The 15,345-nt window shown below is 41.0% G+C and overlaps 1 protein-coding gene and 1 non-coding gene across 2 annotated transcripts; one reads left to right on the top strand and one right to left on the bottom strand.

Annotated features, from left to right (window-relative positions):
• Positions 1-10,162: 10,162 nt before the first annotated feature.
• LOC124659098 (monothiol glutaredoxin-S3-like) lies at positions 10,163-10,540 on the bottom strand. The gene has a single exon (XM_047197045.1). The coding sequence runs from the start codon at positions 10,469-10,471 to the stop codon at positions 10,163-10,165; it is 309 nt and encodes a 102-aa protein (XP_047053001.1). The 5' UTR covers positions 10,472-10,540.
• Positions 10,541-14,936: 4,396 nt separating this feature from the next.
• TRNAI-UAU lies at positions 14,937-15,010 on the top strand. Its single transcript has one exon. It is a non-coding gene; the product is annotated as a tRNA-Ile (tRNA).
• Positions 15,011-15,345: the final 335 nt, after the last annotated feature.

Raw genomic sequence — 15,345 nt, 5'->3', positions numbered from 1 at the left:
GTTGTTGTTCGACGTTGGCGCGTGTGCGCGGCCTACGCGACCAGTTGAGTTTGACGAGCAGCGAGGCGAGGGCGGAATTGGGTGTGTGTACTTGTGTGGGAGACGAGTGGATGCGGAGAAGTTGAGAACTAGACACTACTACACGGTAGGGATTTAGGGGCACTTGCGCCGGGCGACTCTCGAAGTCGCTCTCAAATACTCCCTTTGGAGCACTTCGCTAAAATCGCCTCTAATGCTCTACCTATTGGGGCAGTTTGGAGAAGTGCCCCAATTGCTATATACCTATTGGGGCAGTTCCGAGAAGTGCCCCAATTGCTATATACCTATTGGGGCAGTTCCGAGAAGTGCCCCAATTGCTATACACCTATTGAGGCACTTTGGAGAAGTGCCTCAATTGGTATACACCTATTGGGGCAGTTTGGAGAAGTGCCCCAATTGGTATACACCTATTGGGGCAGTTTGACAAGTGCCCCAATCAGTGCCTATGAAATGACCGAGCGGAGCAGCGGAAAAGGGAACGCTTGTCGTTCAGAATAGAAGAAACTATAAGGACTAGAATGAAAACGGCCTTGAAAGATAGATCTCTCGTCCGTCTCGCGTTCGTAAAAAAAAATCAAGCAATCGAGAGGTCCCTCTCGCGCCCGCGATGCCGCCGCCACGGCGCCACCGTCTCGCCGTCGTCCCCGCCAACGGCGGCCGCATACGACGCCGGCACTCACTGGCGAAGCTGCGCCTTGGTCTGCTCCACTGGATCCCCATCCGCGCCCCTTCGTTCCGACCCCGAGTGCGACGAGGCGGCTAACCCTAGCCGGAGGGTTCGGCTCGGTCGCCGTCGCGGTTCCGGCACCACCGCGCCTCCCGCTCGCTCCCTCTCCTCGACGCCCCGTGCTCCTCCTCGACGCCCCGTGCTCCTGCTCCTCCGCCTCTTTTGCGTGCGGCTTGGCGTGACCGCGCGGTGGCGCCGCCCGGTGGCGGTGGTGCTGCTATTGCCGCTCTCGCCTCCTCTTCAAGGCTCGCTCCTTCAACCGTTAGTGTATCTCAACAAGCTCTGCCACCTCTCTCTCATCTCTCACTCGGTTAATTTCGAATGGTATTACGGCTTGCCTACCATGTGTTTGTGAAAATGCTTCTTAGGCATGGGCAATTTATGCCTGTCTCTTTTGTGCCGTTTACTTCTCGTGTTCGTTAGCACGTAGGTTTGGTGGTGTATTATAGTGTAGAATTAACATGCGTTGTGCCACTTATTGAGTTGATAAATAAAAAGTTGTGATCCCCATCCATTCTTCATGTACTCTGCGAGTAGGTTTATCAACCAAAGGACGACGAGTATGATAATTTGTTCCAGAATGAAAACCCTACCTCTAGGTGCCTTTTGTAGTCTTCCAATTCGCCAAAGTTGTGTCCGGTCAATTCCTCATCTAACCGTTAACGGAGATCTCATTTAGATTTTAGTGATTTAACAAAATTCAGTCCCGTTTCGATGCTCTTTTCTTGCTACCAACAAAAGTAGATTATCACTCATGCTATCAGTAATTGTTTCCATTCATTGACCCAAATTTAACGAACTGTATTGCAGGAACTGCAATCGTTTTGTCGTCCCCAATCGTCATCTCTTTAGAACATTCTTGCGGGAACCCGAGGCTATCCAGGCCTCATGTCCTCCGCTCCGTCCGATCGATATTGCCCCGACTCAGCAAAGTAAGATGTTTTATTATACCTCTTAACATTTTCTGGAAAAAATACTAGTGCTTTCTTTCTCGAGAAAACACAAAAGCTGCGCGTTTTGATTCATTGATAAATAGATGTTGTTTACAAGCCCAGAGGGGCCACACCGAGATAACAACGCGCTGCCCTACAAACTAGGTCGGAGAAAATTTCTAAGTGCTTGAAATGACAGGTGAACTACAACCATCGTGTGTGAACAAATAAAATGGAACAAGAAGTATAATAAGATGATGTTGCATTTAGTATCTGAAAATGAGTACTGTGTGCTAATGTAAAAGTTAAGTGCGTGGCACAATCATATCAAAAGGCTGTAATATGTGATGTTGGCTAAAATAGTGAAGGATCTTTTTTAGTTTTAAGAAAGTCTGGAAGCCCCATGCAGTTCCGTAAAGAGAAGTTCATTAAAACTGATTTCATTTTTTTCCCAGGGATTACCTGCTTAGCTTACGTGTAGTGGGGCTCAAAAGTGTTTGTGTTCGTCTACTGACATTACATCATAATGCCTTCCCTGTAAGTTGTTGTTGGAGTAGTTTTGAACTTTTGGTTCATATGCAGTCAATTTCATATTTACACACCAATTCTTTGGCCACTCAGGTTGACACCAATGTTGGCCCGGATATGTGTAAGGCTGGGATGGGTGCCCATTCAACCTCTTCCTGAATCTCTACAATTACATCTCCTCGAGCTGTAAGCGTCCCGATTGTATAAACATTTATTTCATCATGTATTTTCAGTTACATTTTTCTTATATCGATTTTTTTGCTTGTCAAAGGTATCCTGTTTTGGAGACTATATATATACAAAAGTACCTCTATCCTCGTCCGTGTAAACTTAATCAAGGGACACCGAGTTAAAACACTATTATCAGCTTCAATGGATTCTATGATAATTTCTTCAAAAATCGTTGAACATTTGTTTTACCGTGCTTCAAGTTTTGTGGCTACCAGTTCTCGATCTCCGTTTACCGGTCATACTCGCTTAAGCTCACCGACAATAAGACATGGTCTCAACAACAATATGTGCTTCTAAAATGAAGACTTGAACCGAACTATGTTGAATTTTGGTTTAACTAATGTACAGTTTGCCACTGGATGATAGAGCAACATTTTTGGAATTTCTAAGTAGGATTTTTTAAAAAGAAACTAGTCAACTATACTTATTTTGCTTCACAATATATTTTGTCATAAATTTCCCCTATGCTTGCTGCAAGATTCAGTATGCATGTACAATTATCTGGAAGCTTAAAACTGATACTTAAAGGTCACTTTGTCTAAGATGCAGAGAGGGCTAAAGAGTTGGATAAGATGGGCCGGTCTATTTGTATTCCAAGTAAAGGCCGAACCAACATGAACACATTCGAGTTTTGCTCCCCGAGTAAATTTCTCCTTTGGAAATGATGTGATTATCTCCCCCATTATCTTGTTGACTATCTTCATCAGCAACCAGTAATATCTCCGAGTTATCATCTCGGAAAAAAGACATCAAGGACTCGGGTCTGTTTTCACGATGGAGCAGATCTCGAGTATCCCAGCGAGTCGTCTCCTTCGTCGAAACAATGAATTTAAAGTTCTTAAGATTTGGCTAAAAGGTTTTCGGACGGTAAACCGTAGTGTTTTATACCTTCATCATCTTTTTCACCCTCTCCGATTAGTTATGCAAAACCTGACAGTCTCGGTTGTTATGTTGATAGTGTGCTTTTCGGCTCGCAGTTGCATAGTAAAAAGGAATGTCTGTGTACCATTCTCTATTAGTGCTTACTTCCTTAGCTTAGATAGTGGTGAACAACACGAACAAGTAAAAGGGCTTAAGCAATATTTTTTCCTATGTCTTTTCATTCACGCAACAAACATGTACCATGCATCGACAAAATGACTCAAGTCAAGTATAATTCGAATTTTGTAAACTAGAATGTATAGATAAATACTTAATTTATTTAGGAGGTCCTCAATACACATCCGAACATGACCGGACTATTCTGCCTTTTACAAGTCACAGTGCAACTCACGAAACCAAGAAAATTAAGTATAGACTGCTATCGATAGGCATCCTCACAGGAAATTCTATTGCCACGCATATATCTAAAGTTCTAAACATATTTACCATGATTGATGTCCATCGAGTACTGAATATTCCTCTGCCGCCATTCCATGTTTCAGGATTCTCAGAAATTCTCACGATTCCAATTCTTTTCAAATCTTCGCTCTCTGCATGCTTCAGAACCTCTCATTAGTAGGACACATCAGAATATAGTAGAGCTGATGATTCTTTGGAAAATAGCTTTAGGCTTGGAGAACTAATATGATACTTTAGTTTTTTCCCTCAAAAAAATATATTATACTTTAGTTTTAGCTACTTTCCTTAATTTTTTTCCGAATTCTTTTGGTAAATATCATATTATTATTTGTAGGCATTAGTGGTCAGTAGGCATTAGTTGTCAGTATTTCTGTTGTATAATGTCTCACCCTTCTACGGGACAAGAGTGAAGCATTGTCGGTTTTTTCTTATTCTACAACCATGTCATAGGAAGAGCACACTTGCTCCATTAGTTACTTAGTGCACTAGGTTATGAAATAAATTCATTAAGTAGATACCAAGGTGATGCTCAGCTACTCATTCTTCCCCGATAATCTGCATAGATTGTAAAATTATTGAGATACACATTACCCTGATTAGTTTGTTGATTCATGCTTCTGTATTTATGAAAGATGCTTCGAGCCAAGCTGACTTAATTGGTAAAATGATGCATTGTTGAAATAAAGCTAGGTAATAAAATAGATAACAAGGGCGTTCTCTGATATTCATACATGGACATTTACTTCTGGACCACGTCTTTGGAAACCTCTCATTTTCCTAAATTTTTTGTTATAAGAATTTATCTTGTAAGATGCCTAAAGTATTGTTGTATTGCCAGTTTGACACCATCCGTATCTGCAAGTTGAGCACAAATGATTTCAACAACACTAGGTTATCTGCTGCTAGCATTTCATGTTGTAGCAGATAGTTTGCATTGTCATTAGGCTGTTTTGAACAGGCCTGTGAGGATAGAGGCTGATTCGGTAAGGTCTGATGGTAGATATATTTATTTTCTTCACTAAAGCTTACAACTCAAATCATTTTAGTATTTGGTTAACATGATTAAAAAACCAAGCGCATATAGATCAAGGAATTGATTATGTATTTATGTGTCACTTTCACTGATCTCATTACAGTCTAGAATATATTGTTGAGAACTATCATTAACCATAACTTAACAGTAATATATTTGCTGGTTTTTAGTTTGCTCGAACTAAATGACAACGTACATACCTACCTTGAGAACGGTTTTTGGAGGTAAATTTGGTCTGTTCTTAGCATGTTTCCTCTTGAAATAGTGAATTTAAGTGATCATAAAAGCAACGACTACAGTATAATTTATGCATTTCCTTTAATATTTGCAGGAGATAGAACACTGGATCTTGGAATATGGTTAGCTTCCCTATTTGTGACTTGCATGTACTGAACATTTCGTACCACAGCAGCTTGCACATACTCGAACATTTCTTATTTCAAATTTTGAACTAATCGGCACTACTTCTCTAGCAGTAGCACTATCATCGTGCACCAGACACAAAAACCCCGACATACCCATAAAAATCTGTTGTACTCGTCCACTCGAAGAAATGCCAAATGCACCGAGAAGATACCAAAGCTTCAGGAACCACGCCGACCGGACGACAGCTGCCTCGAATGAAGAAGTAAGTAAAGATTACAGAGTTATTACTCGGATTAAATAGGAATAAAGTTTGCCCAGCATACAATTTCTGCATAGACACGTCTACTAAACAACAATTTCTTCTGAAGGATGCCAACTGCACGACGGAAAAAAAGAAGATGAAGACCAAGGCATCAGCTACTACACCAACCAAGAAGTACATCGACAAAAGAACTCTTCGTACACAAATAAAGAAGTTATTGCGAGGTAAACACTAAATTTAACCACAAGTTGAACACATCATTGCAAAACATGCTAGCTTTACCTTTTGGTTTATTCTCGCAGCAACAGCGGAGATCTGAAACAGATCAATTCAGCTTGAGAACCTAAAGCAAAAATATAGTACTGTGAGCGTACCTACCGTCCTAAATAGCGAGTGCTTTCCACGCACTCGTTTGCTAGAGTTGACCACTCCGGCTCTTATGTATAGTAATATTTTGAACCTAATTATTGTTTCAGCTAGAAAGAGACTTCGGCATGTCCCAAAACTGGCATCCGATGCTTACTAATCTACAATATCCCTCTCGCTTGTGAGTCGCCCTGCGTATCGGAGGTAAACATTATAGACTCGACAAAAAAAAATGCTCTACCACACGTCTGAAGCATTATTCGTCAAATACATCGCTTTGTAGACTATCAAAAGCACTCTCCATACTAGATAACACTAACAGTTTATAACAATGTGGCTTTGGTAATAATATGATCATATGGACATCAAGTGACGTTGTGCAACCTGGCTGGCTGGTGAAGTACCTAAGAGGTATCAATGCCAAAATAGTTAGGGAAATGCAATGTAATCTTATTAAGGTTTTTTGTTTACTTGAAACTTATCTCACATTAGGTTTTCTAGGAAGACCCAGTATTTTTGACTATTTCTTACTCATGATGCATTTATAGTACTCAAGGCATTTTATCTATTGAAGTCGTGCTTAGCCCCCTTGGGCCGAAGACCTTACATGGAGAATGGTAGTTCCGTCATTCTTCTAGGCATCTCGCGTGTGGCGTGCTTGTGTTTTTGTGAGTTCTAGGGCCGATATAGTCACGGTTCCTTACATACATTTAATTGTTTTTGCTTTGTTCTATAAAATTATATGCTTCATCATAATTCTCTGTTATTCGAGATGATTACACTTCGCATCCAAGCTCATACGGAGTATTTATTATTGACATTGGACTGCTCTTGTGCGAAATTTTATTTCGATCGGTTATATCCCATAAGGGCGCGTAATTAGAAACCCGAAAAATCCTTCCATATTTTTCTGGAAGATGAGTGCCAAGCAGCTATTTTTTTAAATGTCAAGGCATCGTGTGAGTGTTTTGGTTATGTTTAACATATGATATAGAAGAGTGTGGTAGTTCAGTTATCACCATACTCTCTTCCATTGTACCATCATAATTAGGTATGATATAGAAGAAAGTGTGGTAGTGTCCCAAACTTTGTTACAATTTAATTTCCTCCACAATCTGTAGGTATCACACAATTTGTATGAAAATAGGCCGATTTATATGGACCCTTTCACGTAACTCACTATCAGGTTTACTTTATATTTCTTGGAAAGAATACATGTTTCCCTTCATCATATGGAGTTGCCAACTATTGGTACTGTGAATTATATTAAGATAATTTGCATGCTTTAACATCTTAATCTTCTCTTCAGCGAGATGGTGAGCTCTTCCCTATTTCCCAGTGGTGCTGCCGATAAGTGAGATGTACGTTTTGTTTCTTGGATATGCCTGGTGAGTTAATCCCTGTTTTGCTCTTTAACGCTTTGGTTACATATGTTTGACCTAATCTTCTCTAAAATGTGATCATGATTTTGGTGATACCGTGACTTGCGTGCTATGAAAATTAAGGTTATTAAGATGAATGACGTTTGTATAAGGCTAGGCATATTTCAAAATTATTGACGAAATCCTTGAGGGAGTTTTATTGTTGTATTGTACTGCGAGTTTACTACCATATTAAAAGAAGGATTTGAGTGTGGAGCACTACATGTCAATCACAGATTAAAATGAACTTCGGATACAGTTGTAGTTGGAAGTGGACATAATATATTTGAATAAAAAGACCTAAAGATCAGTAGGTTGTTGTGAAACTTAGTTGCTACTAGAATTGAGGCATGGGTCATGTATTATTTGAACGAGTATTGATTTGTATCTGCTAACTGTGTGAAGTGAAGTTGTAAAATAACTATTCTTTGAAATCTGTTTTGACCACTCACAAGTTTTTTTTTTTTGTAAAATATTTTCTTATAATATGCAAGTCATGTATTTGCCACTAAAAATTAGGATTTACTAAATTTTGAGTGAACTACTGATATGTTGTTTCTTTTCTAGTTCAAATGTTCTTCCTGTCGTGGTCGTGGCACATACTCTGGAAGCAATTCAGTTCGCTCTAGGCCTTACCGATGGCATTGTTTATGTCATGATTGGAAGCTTGCAGTTTTGACTTAAACTTTTAGTTGAAACCTGATATTTAGAATGCTGTGAAGTTACATGTATTACAGATTTGTTATGATGTGTTATATAGAGTTCTGGATTATGTATATGTATTACAGAGTTGGATACTTTGCTGGTACATTTGTATATTTGGATTATGTGCATACATTGCTGTTTATATTTGCCTCTATTGTTATATTGAAGTATTTTCCTAAATTTGCCTCTAATTATGTTTTGGGGCATTTCTTAGAGTTGCCGTTAATTGTGTTTTAGGGAGATCTCAAAGTGCCCCTAAAAGCTTTTTGGGGCAGTTCTCAAACTGCCCCTAAAAACGTTTAGAGGCACATCGCAAACTGCCCATATAAGCCTTTAGAGGCACATCTCAAAGTGCCTCTAAATCTATTTAGAGGCATATTTGGAAGTGTCCCTAAATACATTTAGAGGCATATCTTAAAGTGCCCCTAAAAGCATTTTGAGGCACGTCTGGAAGTGCCTCTAAATACATTTAGGGGCACATCTCAAAGTGCCCCTAAAAACCTTTAGAGGCAGATCTCAAAGTGCCCCTAAATGTATTTGGGGCATTTCGTTCAAAGTGCCCCTATTTCAATTAGGGACACAAGCATCCGGGGCACTTTTCATAGTGCCCCTAAAAGTAATTAGGGGCACTTTGGCTACCTATTGAGGCACTTTGAAATGCCCCTAAATCTATACCGTACAGTAGTGAGAAATATGGGTTGGGGTTAGGACAGAGTGCATAGAGCCATGAAATGTGAGGTCATCCTACTTGTCCTGGCATGCCACAAGGCACAAGCTACATAGAGATTTGCTCCATAATGATCGTATCAAAAATATTAGAAACACTTGGTATATCAATTTATACGCACTGCCACACGTATGCGCGTCGGGTACGTCGAGTACAAGTGTACAGCCAAGCCTACTCCACTCACGTCCAAGCAAAGCTTGATTCTCATCGTACTGAGTTTTGACCATTAGTTTGTAAGCATTCTGGTCACAAACTAGTATATATTACCTCCGTTTCAAAATACGACCCTTATTGAAAATCTAGTTCAGCTTTCTAAAAAAAGGCTTCTATTTTAAAACGGATGCAGTAGAGCATTATCTTGTTTAATTTGCAGTTGCTAGATCGATCTAGTTTACCAATGTATCTGTAATATGCCGAAAGAAACAGATGTAAACACTAGAATCAAACCCATTCCAATCTTCAGAAACCAGCCATAAGATTCCGACTCCAAGCCAATGAACATGTCATACTACTTAAAAAAAAAGAAACACGGATGCAGTCCAGTTGTACTAGTGCAGGGTCAGCAAACTGTTGCCGTCAGCCATACCACGTAGTCACGTACTAGAAGTTAGTTAAGGACGTCACTGCCATCGATCATCAGTTGGAAACCAAGTTGTCGTACGTCGTCTACGTCCCTTCCGTTCGGTAGTACGTAGACCGGTGACTGAATGCGTTCCATCCTCGGTGCTAATATGACCGAATGGTCGCTAGCGCAGGAGTACTGGAGTATGAAGAAACGCGTTAACCTTAATTGTGGTTCTGGTTTATTACGTTGACGAGTCCACTTATAATTATTGTTGGACCAAAGGTGCAGAACAACTGAACAAGTGAGCAATCTATGGATGGAAAACTTTCGTGACGCCCAAGGGCACAAGGTTGCGAATGCCGATGTAATCGCAGCATTTGTCCAACTGGTATCAACATCTAAAGTCATTATTCCATTCCAAATTAATTAGTGTTGTGTTATATTTTTCTATATCCTTGATCAAATCTAACGAAGTTTGACTCAGGATAACACTATAGCTAGAACTTCAGTTAATTTGAAAAGGAGAAAGTCTATAGATACTAGTAATTTTGTGCAACTCAGTTCACCATATACTACAACTTGATCGGCTCGAAAAATGGAAGTATCTTTTTTAAAAACTTATATAACTACTAAGGGTTTTTTTCTTACAAGAGAACTACTGCACAGAGACATTTCAGTATCTTTGTAAAGATCAAAATGTCAGCAATTATGACTGTCTTGGACTCACACGGTTCATAGCCTCATAGGAACCAATTAACTACGGTTTCTCTGTCATTTCTTCGAAAGGGCTAGTACAATACTTTCAGATGGCATACACATCCAGAATAAACAAGAAGAAAACCAAGATTACAGGAGAGTTCATGCACATATTGGAAGCTTATAACTAGGGTGGCAAGGGTCATGAGGAGTTGAAGACTGGTCAGAGCCACAGGGCTCCTGCCTGCTTCAGGACCGGCACGAGCTCGCCGGCGATGTGCATGGACATGAGCCGGTCCAGCCCGCCCACCAGCCTGCCGCCGATGAACACCGCCGGGAACGCCGCGTGGGCGTGGCGCGCCATCGCCGCCGCGCCGCACGCATCGACGACGACGTCCGCGACGCCCCTAGTACTGATGTCTTTGGACCGGAGCGCGGCGACGAGGGCCGCCGGGTCGGCGTCGTCGCCGACCTCGAGCACCGCCGGGTTCGCACCCTGCCCGAGGAGTAGGCGCCGGGCCACGTGCACCATGCAGCAACCCCGCCGCCCCACCACCACCACCGGCTTCTGCTCCACCGCCCTCCGCACGTCTCCGGTACTGGCCACCGCCGCCATCTGCCTTAGTTGTGCCGGCGCCATGGCTTCTTGCATATTCATGCGTGGGTGAGCGGCGTGCCTGTTTAGTTCGACAAGGAGTGAGCGGCGAAAAAGGGCTTAATTTGGACTTTGGTGTGTGGGTTGGCTCGTGGTAGAGAAGTGGGACGGTGGAGCCGTGGAGGAGGTCAGAAATATAGTTTGCGATTAGGACAGACGACGGCATATATAGAGCCATGGAATGTTAGGTCAGCCTACTTGTCTAGTTGTCCTGGCATGCACCATGCGTGACACATGGACATGAGGATTTACTCCGTAGTTGTAAATCCTTTTTTGTAACGCCCTCGTACTGAGTTTTGAGCACCTGTATGACCCTTTTCTAGCAAATCTAGTCGCAGTTGCTGGGAATAGATAAAGGAAAATGTATCACCAAGGTACCTCTTGCACAAGAGTTGGCACCTCTACAATTATGTTCATCTTTTGGTTAGATGGATCAGATAAATAAAGATGGATCGTTCCACCAACACAGCGGTATTAGGTGTCGGAGTTTCGGAAAGGAATTTGAAAGAGGTCTATAAAAACCTCTAAAAAGGGCAACACTGGAGCATGTTACTAAATAAAGTTTATCTCAAAAGGAAAATTAGGGCATAATATTCCGTGACAAAATGGCAACAAAATTATCGCCCCATACCAGACCATGTGAGACATCATAAACTTGTTATTTCTTTTCTGAAAAGTATCGTGAAAGGATCAAAGCTATCAAATGTATCATCTGCAACACCAAACCTTTTGAATTGAGGGCCAGGAGAAAGCAAATCCCCTCAAGGAGTTGGAGTTGGTAGAAATCTTTCAAGTGGAGGTGCAACAAAGAAATTTTCGATCTTAGTAGGAAGTATGTCTATCTACCCTAGGAAGTGAGGGTAGGGTGATGCGAAGCATGCCACATAGGGTATGCGACATGCCTCATACAATGATCTTGTCAATAACTAGTCCCACAAACTATGGAACTCTCGACCCCGCCCCCTCTCGATCTATCTATCTCCAAACACAAACACAAACCCACACACTAAGATTTGGAGAAGGGCCACACACCAATGTTAGGGCTCCTTTGATTCAAAGGATTTGCATAGGAATTGTGTAGGATTTGGTTCCTATGGGAAAATTTCCTATACATGTTGTTTGATTCATAGGAACATAGCCTGTAGGAAAAATTCCTATAGGAATCTTGTAGTGTAATTCCTATAGGAAAAAAGCATTAGCTCATACCTCATGGAAAAATTCCTTTGCTACAATCAAACAAACTTCATCTACCTAAAGGATTCAAGTAGACATGCCATTTCAATCCTATACCTTTTCTATTCCTATGTTTTTCCTATCCTTCTAATCAAAGGAGCCCTTAGTGTGTGGGCAGCGAGTTCATGAATCTACAATAACTGTTGATAATAAATTGGTTGTGCACAATAATCAACGCAGAGGTCACAAAGTTTGATGGAAGCCAACGCGTTTCGTATGCAGAACATTCCAACCACTGTGTCAAGGCCGACCCATAGTTCAGGGTAGTGTCATGCTCACTCCCCTAGGAGGTAGGGCCCATGCCCAAAATTTGTTTGTCTATTCGTATTAGTATAGTTCTAACTCTTGAGGCCTAACATTAGAATAAATTTAAAAAATATAGATGGCCTAAGCTACATGCTACCATATCTCTACTACAACTCCTCTTACCCAAAATAAAAGAAACTCCAAGATTTATGAATAATTTTTCACGATGCCAAAATTCTTTTTGGCCTTCCCCAATGTGCATGCCCTCATTAAGGAATTTATCAAATGTGCATACCAACACCATGGTTCTTTAAAATTTATGGATTATTTAGTTTGATGTTGCATTACGATAATATTTTTTATTTGTTTTAAGAATTTTGTGCGGGCCAAATGGTAGTGCTTGAACAGAGATTGTTGAGGGGCCCAAGGACACCGATCATGCTTAAAATTTGAGCACCCCCCCCGCGCGCCCTAGGGAAGCTCTGCCCAGTGTGGACATGGGGCCTTAGAGTCATAGCACCCTAGGGCAAACAAAATTTGTGGACCGGTCTTCCATCATGGGGTGAAATCCTAGTTTAAGAAGAATGATCACAACTATGATCAAAGATTTGTGTTGAGAAATAACGGTCAAAGAAGTCAATAAATCACCTTCAAAATGACCATGGTGAAACTACCGGCCGGAAAAATGTGTCAAAAAATTGTTGTCAAAGAATAGAACAAGAACAAAAACAAATATTAAATTACTACTAGAGAATTATTGTCAAAGAATTTCTCACCATCAAGGAGCTAATGTGGGGTAACTATCAATGGAAAATTACCGACGGGAACTTATGTTGAAAAGTTACCGTCGAAAAATAGAAGAAGAGAAAAGTAAATAAGTAAATCTTTTTTCTAGTATCAATGAAGAAAAAATGGTTCTGCTAGTATGGTTAATTTGGTTGTTGAAAAGGCCGAAACAAAAATTACGTATGTTGAATCTATTGAATCAAATGATGCAAGCTTCGTTGAGTAAGAGCATGGTGAATGTGAAACAATCGTGCTTGATTTTTCTTTACACAAGGGAGCTTACATGCTGCCCTATGAATTCCGTGCCGAAAAAACCGATGATCATAAAGGGCAACAAAATATAGCCGAACAATTATCGGTTGATGAAGAGCATCAAAGTGAAGAGGCACGAGATTCAAAACAACAAGAAGACACGACATTGGAAAATAATCCAAAGGTGGGTAAATATATTGTTCAGGTCATGCAACTATCATACTCTCCCAACATCTTCAAAGAGGTACATCTATCAAATAATTTACTTAGTTTTCGATTTGGCCAAAACCATATGGTTGATGCATCTATTAGCAAGATTTCATAAGATACTTTGAAATACCAATGAGAATTATTTGTTAGAAATATAATTGCTACACAAAATATCGATCATCATGTTGTACCATTTAGAAAGACCGGTAGTGAAAAATTATTACATCCAAGGCTTTCCAAATTATTTCATTTTAACTTTATATCCACATGGGTAGCTTTGCATAGTGCATACTTGGCTTACATTTGGTCTCAACATGTGTGGTATAACTTTTTGGTTTCAGAAACTTAAAGCCAAGATTATTTTCTTTTGAGAAAGGCCTTATTTAAATGCATCGGAAGAAAAGTGTGAACGGCAACACATAGTTGAATGGGTTGATGTAAAATCTGAACTATTTTGTTGCTTAATTCGAAAGTCGCTCTCACAACAAGATCGGCTGGAAACTCGAAAGTGTACTTTTAATTTGAGCATGTGTGATAATATCTTTGATGTATTGTTGAAGAATGAATACATTAGGATTCTTGATCACAACATCAAGCCATCAATATAAGGACGAATTTATTGCAAGTTGCATGGTTCGTTTGAGCATAGTATTTAAAATCGCACTATGTTCCATCAAATCAATAAGCTGTAAAAAGATGATTGTAATTTGTTAAACACAAACCCATAGCCAATCTATTTCGGTTGGTTTTGATGGTCAAAAGTTCTGGCATCGGTTACCTCCAGCCTAGTTTTGTAGTCTTTCAGTTTGTCACATTTGCTTGTATATCTCTATAATTAGTATCCCAGCTTTTTTACTTTTATTTTAGTTTGTTGGTGTTTTGGCTGTACTCCTATTTCTCGCCGACTGATGACTTCCTTAATACAAAGACAGCTTCATTTTAAGCCTACCGTCTAAGAAAGCAATCGACGCGAATAATGGTCATCTATCTACATATGTGCATGTCTGATCAATTCGTCAATGGTCATCTACGATCGATGCGCACGTTGTCGCTGGATGCATGCGTCCACCGCCGACCGGGGACGGACGGACGGACGCCATAAAACGACGGCGACGTGGCGTGCACGCGCGTCAGGTCAGTTACGCGTGACGCCGGCGGCGACGTCGCCGCCGCGCCGGGACGACGTACGTACGTAGGGCGCGTGACGCGGCACCCCGGCCGGAGCGACAAGCAAGCGCGCGTCACATTCGCTTCAGCCACGTCGCCGCCGGCCGGACGCCTCGGTCAGCGGACGGTGATGACGGCGAGGGCCGCCTCACCGACGTGCGTCGAGTCCGATTTTGTTTGCCGATCATGCATCCAGTCCCTCATCTCTCTGTACGCATGCATGCGCGTACCGCGCCGAATATTATGATCGGTCGGAGACGAGGACGAAGGACTCGAATTAATGTGGCATCGTAATTTTGAACTCTTCATTCCTCTTAAAACTTACAGGACGTGTTTCAATGGGTGACATGTTTCGAAAGGTCCTGCAAGCCAAAGCAGAGGTGGAGGACGGTGTTGATGAGAATTTATTTCTATGTTAAATAAAATTAACGGAAGTGAATATCAACAAGCCCCCGTAGCTCAGTTGGTTAGAGCGTTGGTCTTATGAGCCGAAGGTCGCGGGTTCGAGCCCCGCCGGGAGCATCTTTTTATTTCGATTTTTTTTTGTCATTAATAGATTTTTTTTTGTCATTAATAGATTTTTTTTGTCATTAATAGATTTTTTTTTGTGGGAATAGGTTTATTTCTCAAAAAAAAGTTCCCTTTGGCCGAATATTCAGTTTCTTTCAGGGCAACAACTGCAAAATACTAGGGGACATTTGGTTGATTTCTTTCAACACGACAACTTAGGGCCAAAAATAGTTGTTGTTGTAAGAGCACAAGTTGTTGTGCTGAATAATTCAATACTATCTAAATTGCCAGGTCGTCGAATAATCATACATAGATCAATTTCACTCTGAACAACAGTTGAAACCATG

Source organism: Lolium rigidum, chromosome 6 (assembly GCF_022539505.1).
Source record: "Lolium rigidum isolate FL_2022 chromosome 6, APGP_CSIRO_Lrig_0.1, whole genome shotgun sequence".
In the NCBI taxonomy this organism is placed as follows: Eukaryota; Viridiplantae; Streptophyta; class Magnoliopsida; order Poales; family Poaceae; genus Lolium; species Lolium rigidum.
This window is presented reverse-complemented; position numbering and strand designations above follow the sequence as displayed.

Coding starts and splice junctions, on each gene's coding strand:
- LOC124659098 (XM_047197045.1), bottom strand. CDS start 10,471: ATGGTGCACGTGGCCCGGCGCCTACTCCTCGGGCAGGGTGCGAACCCG.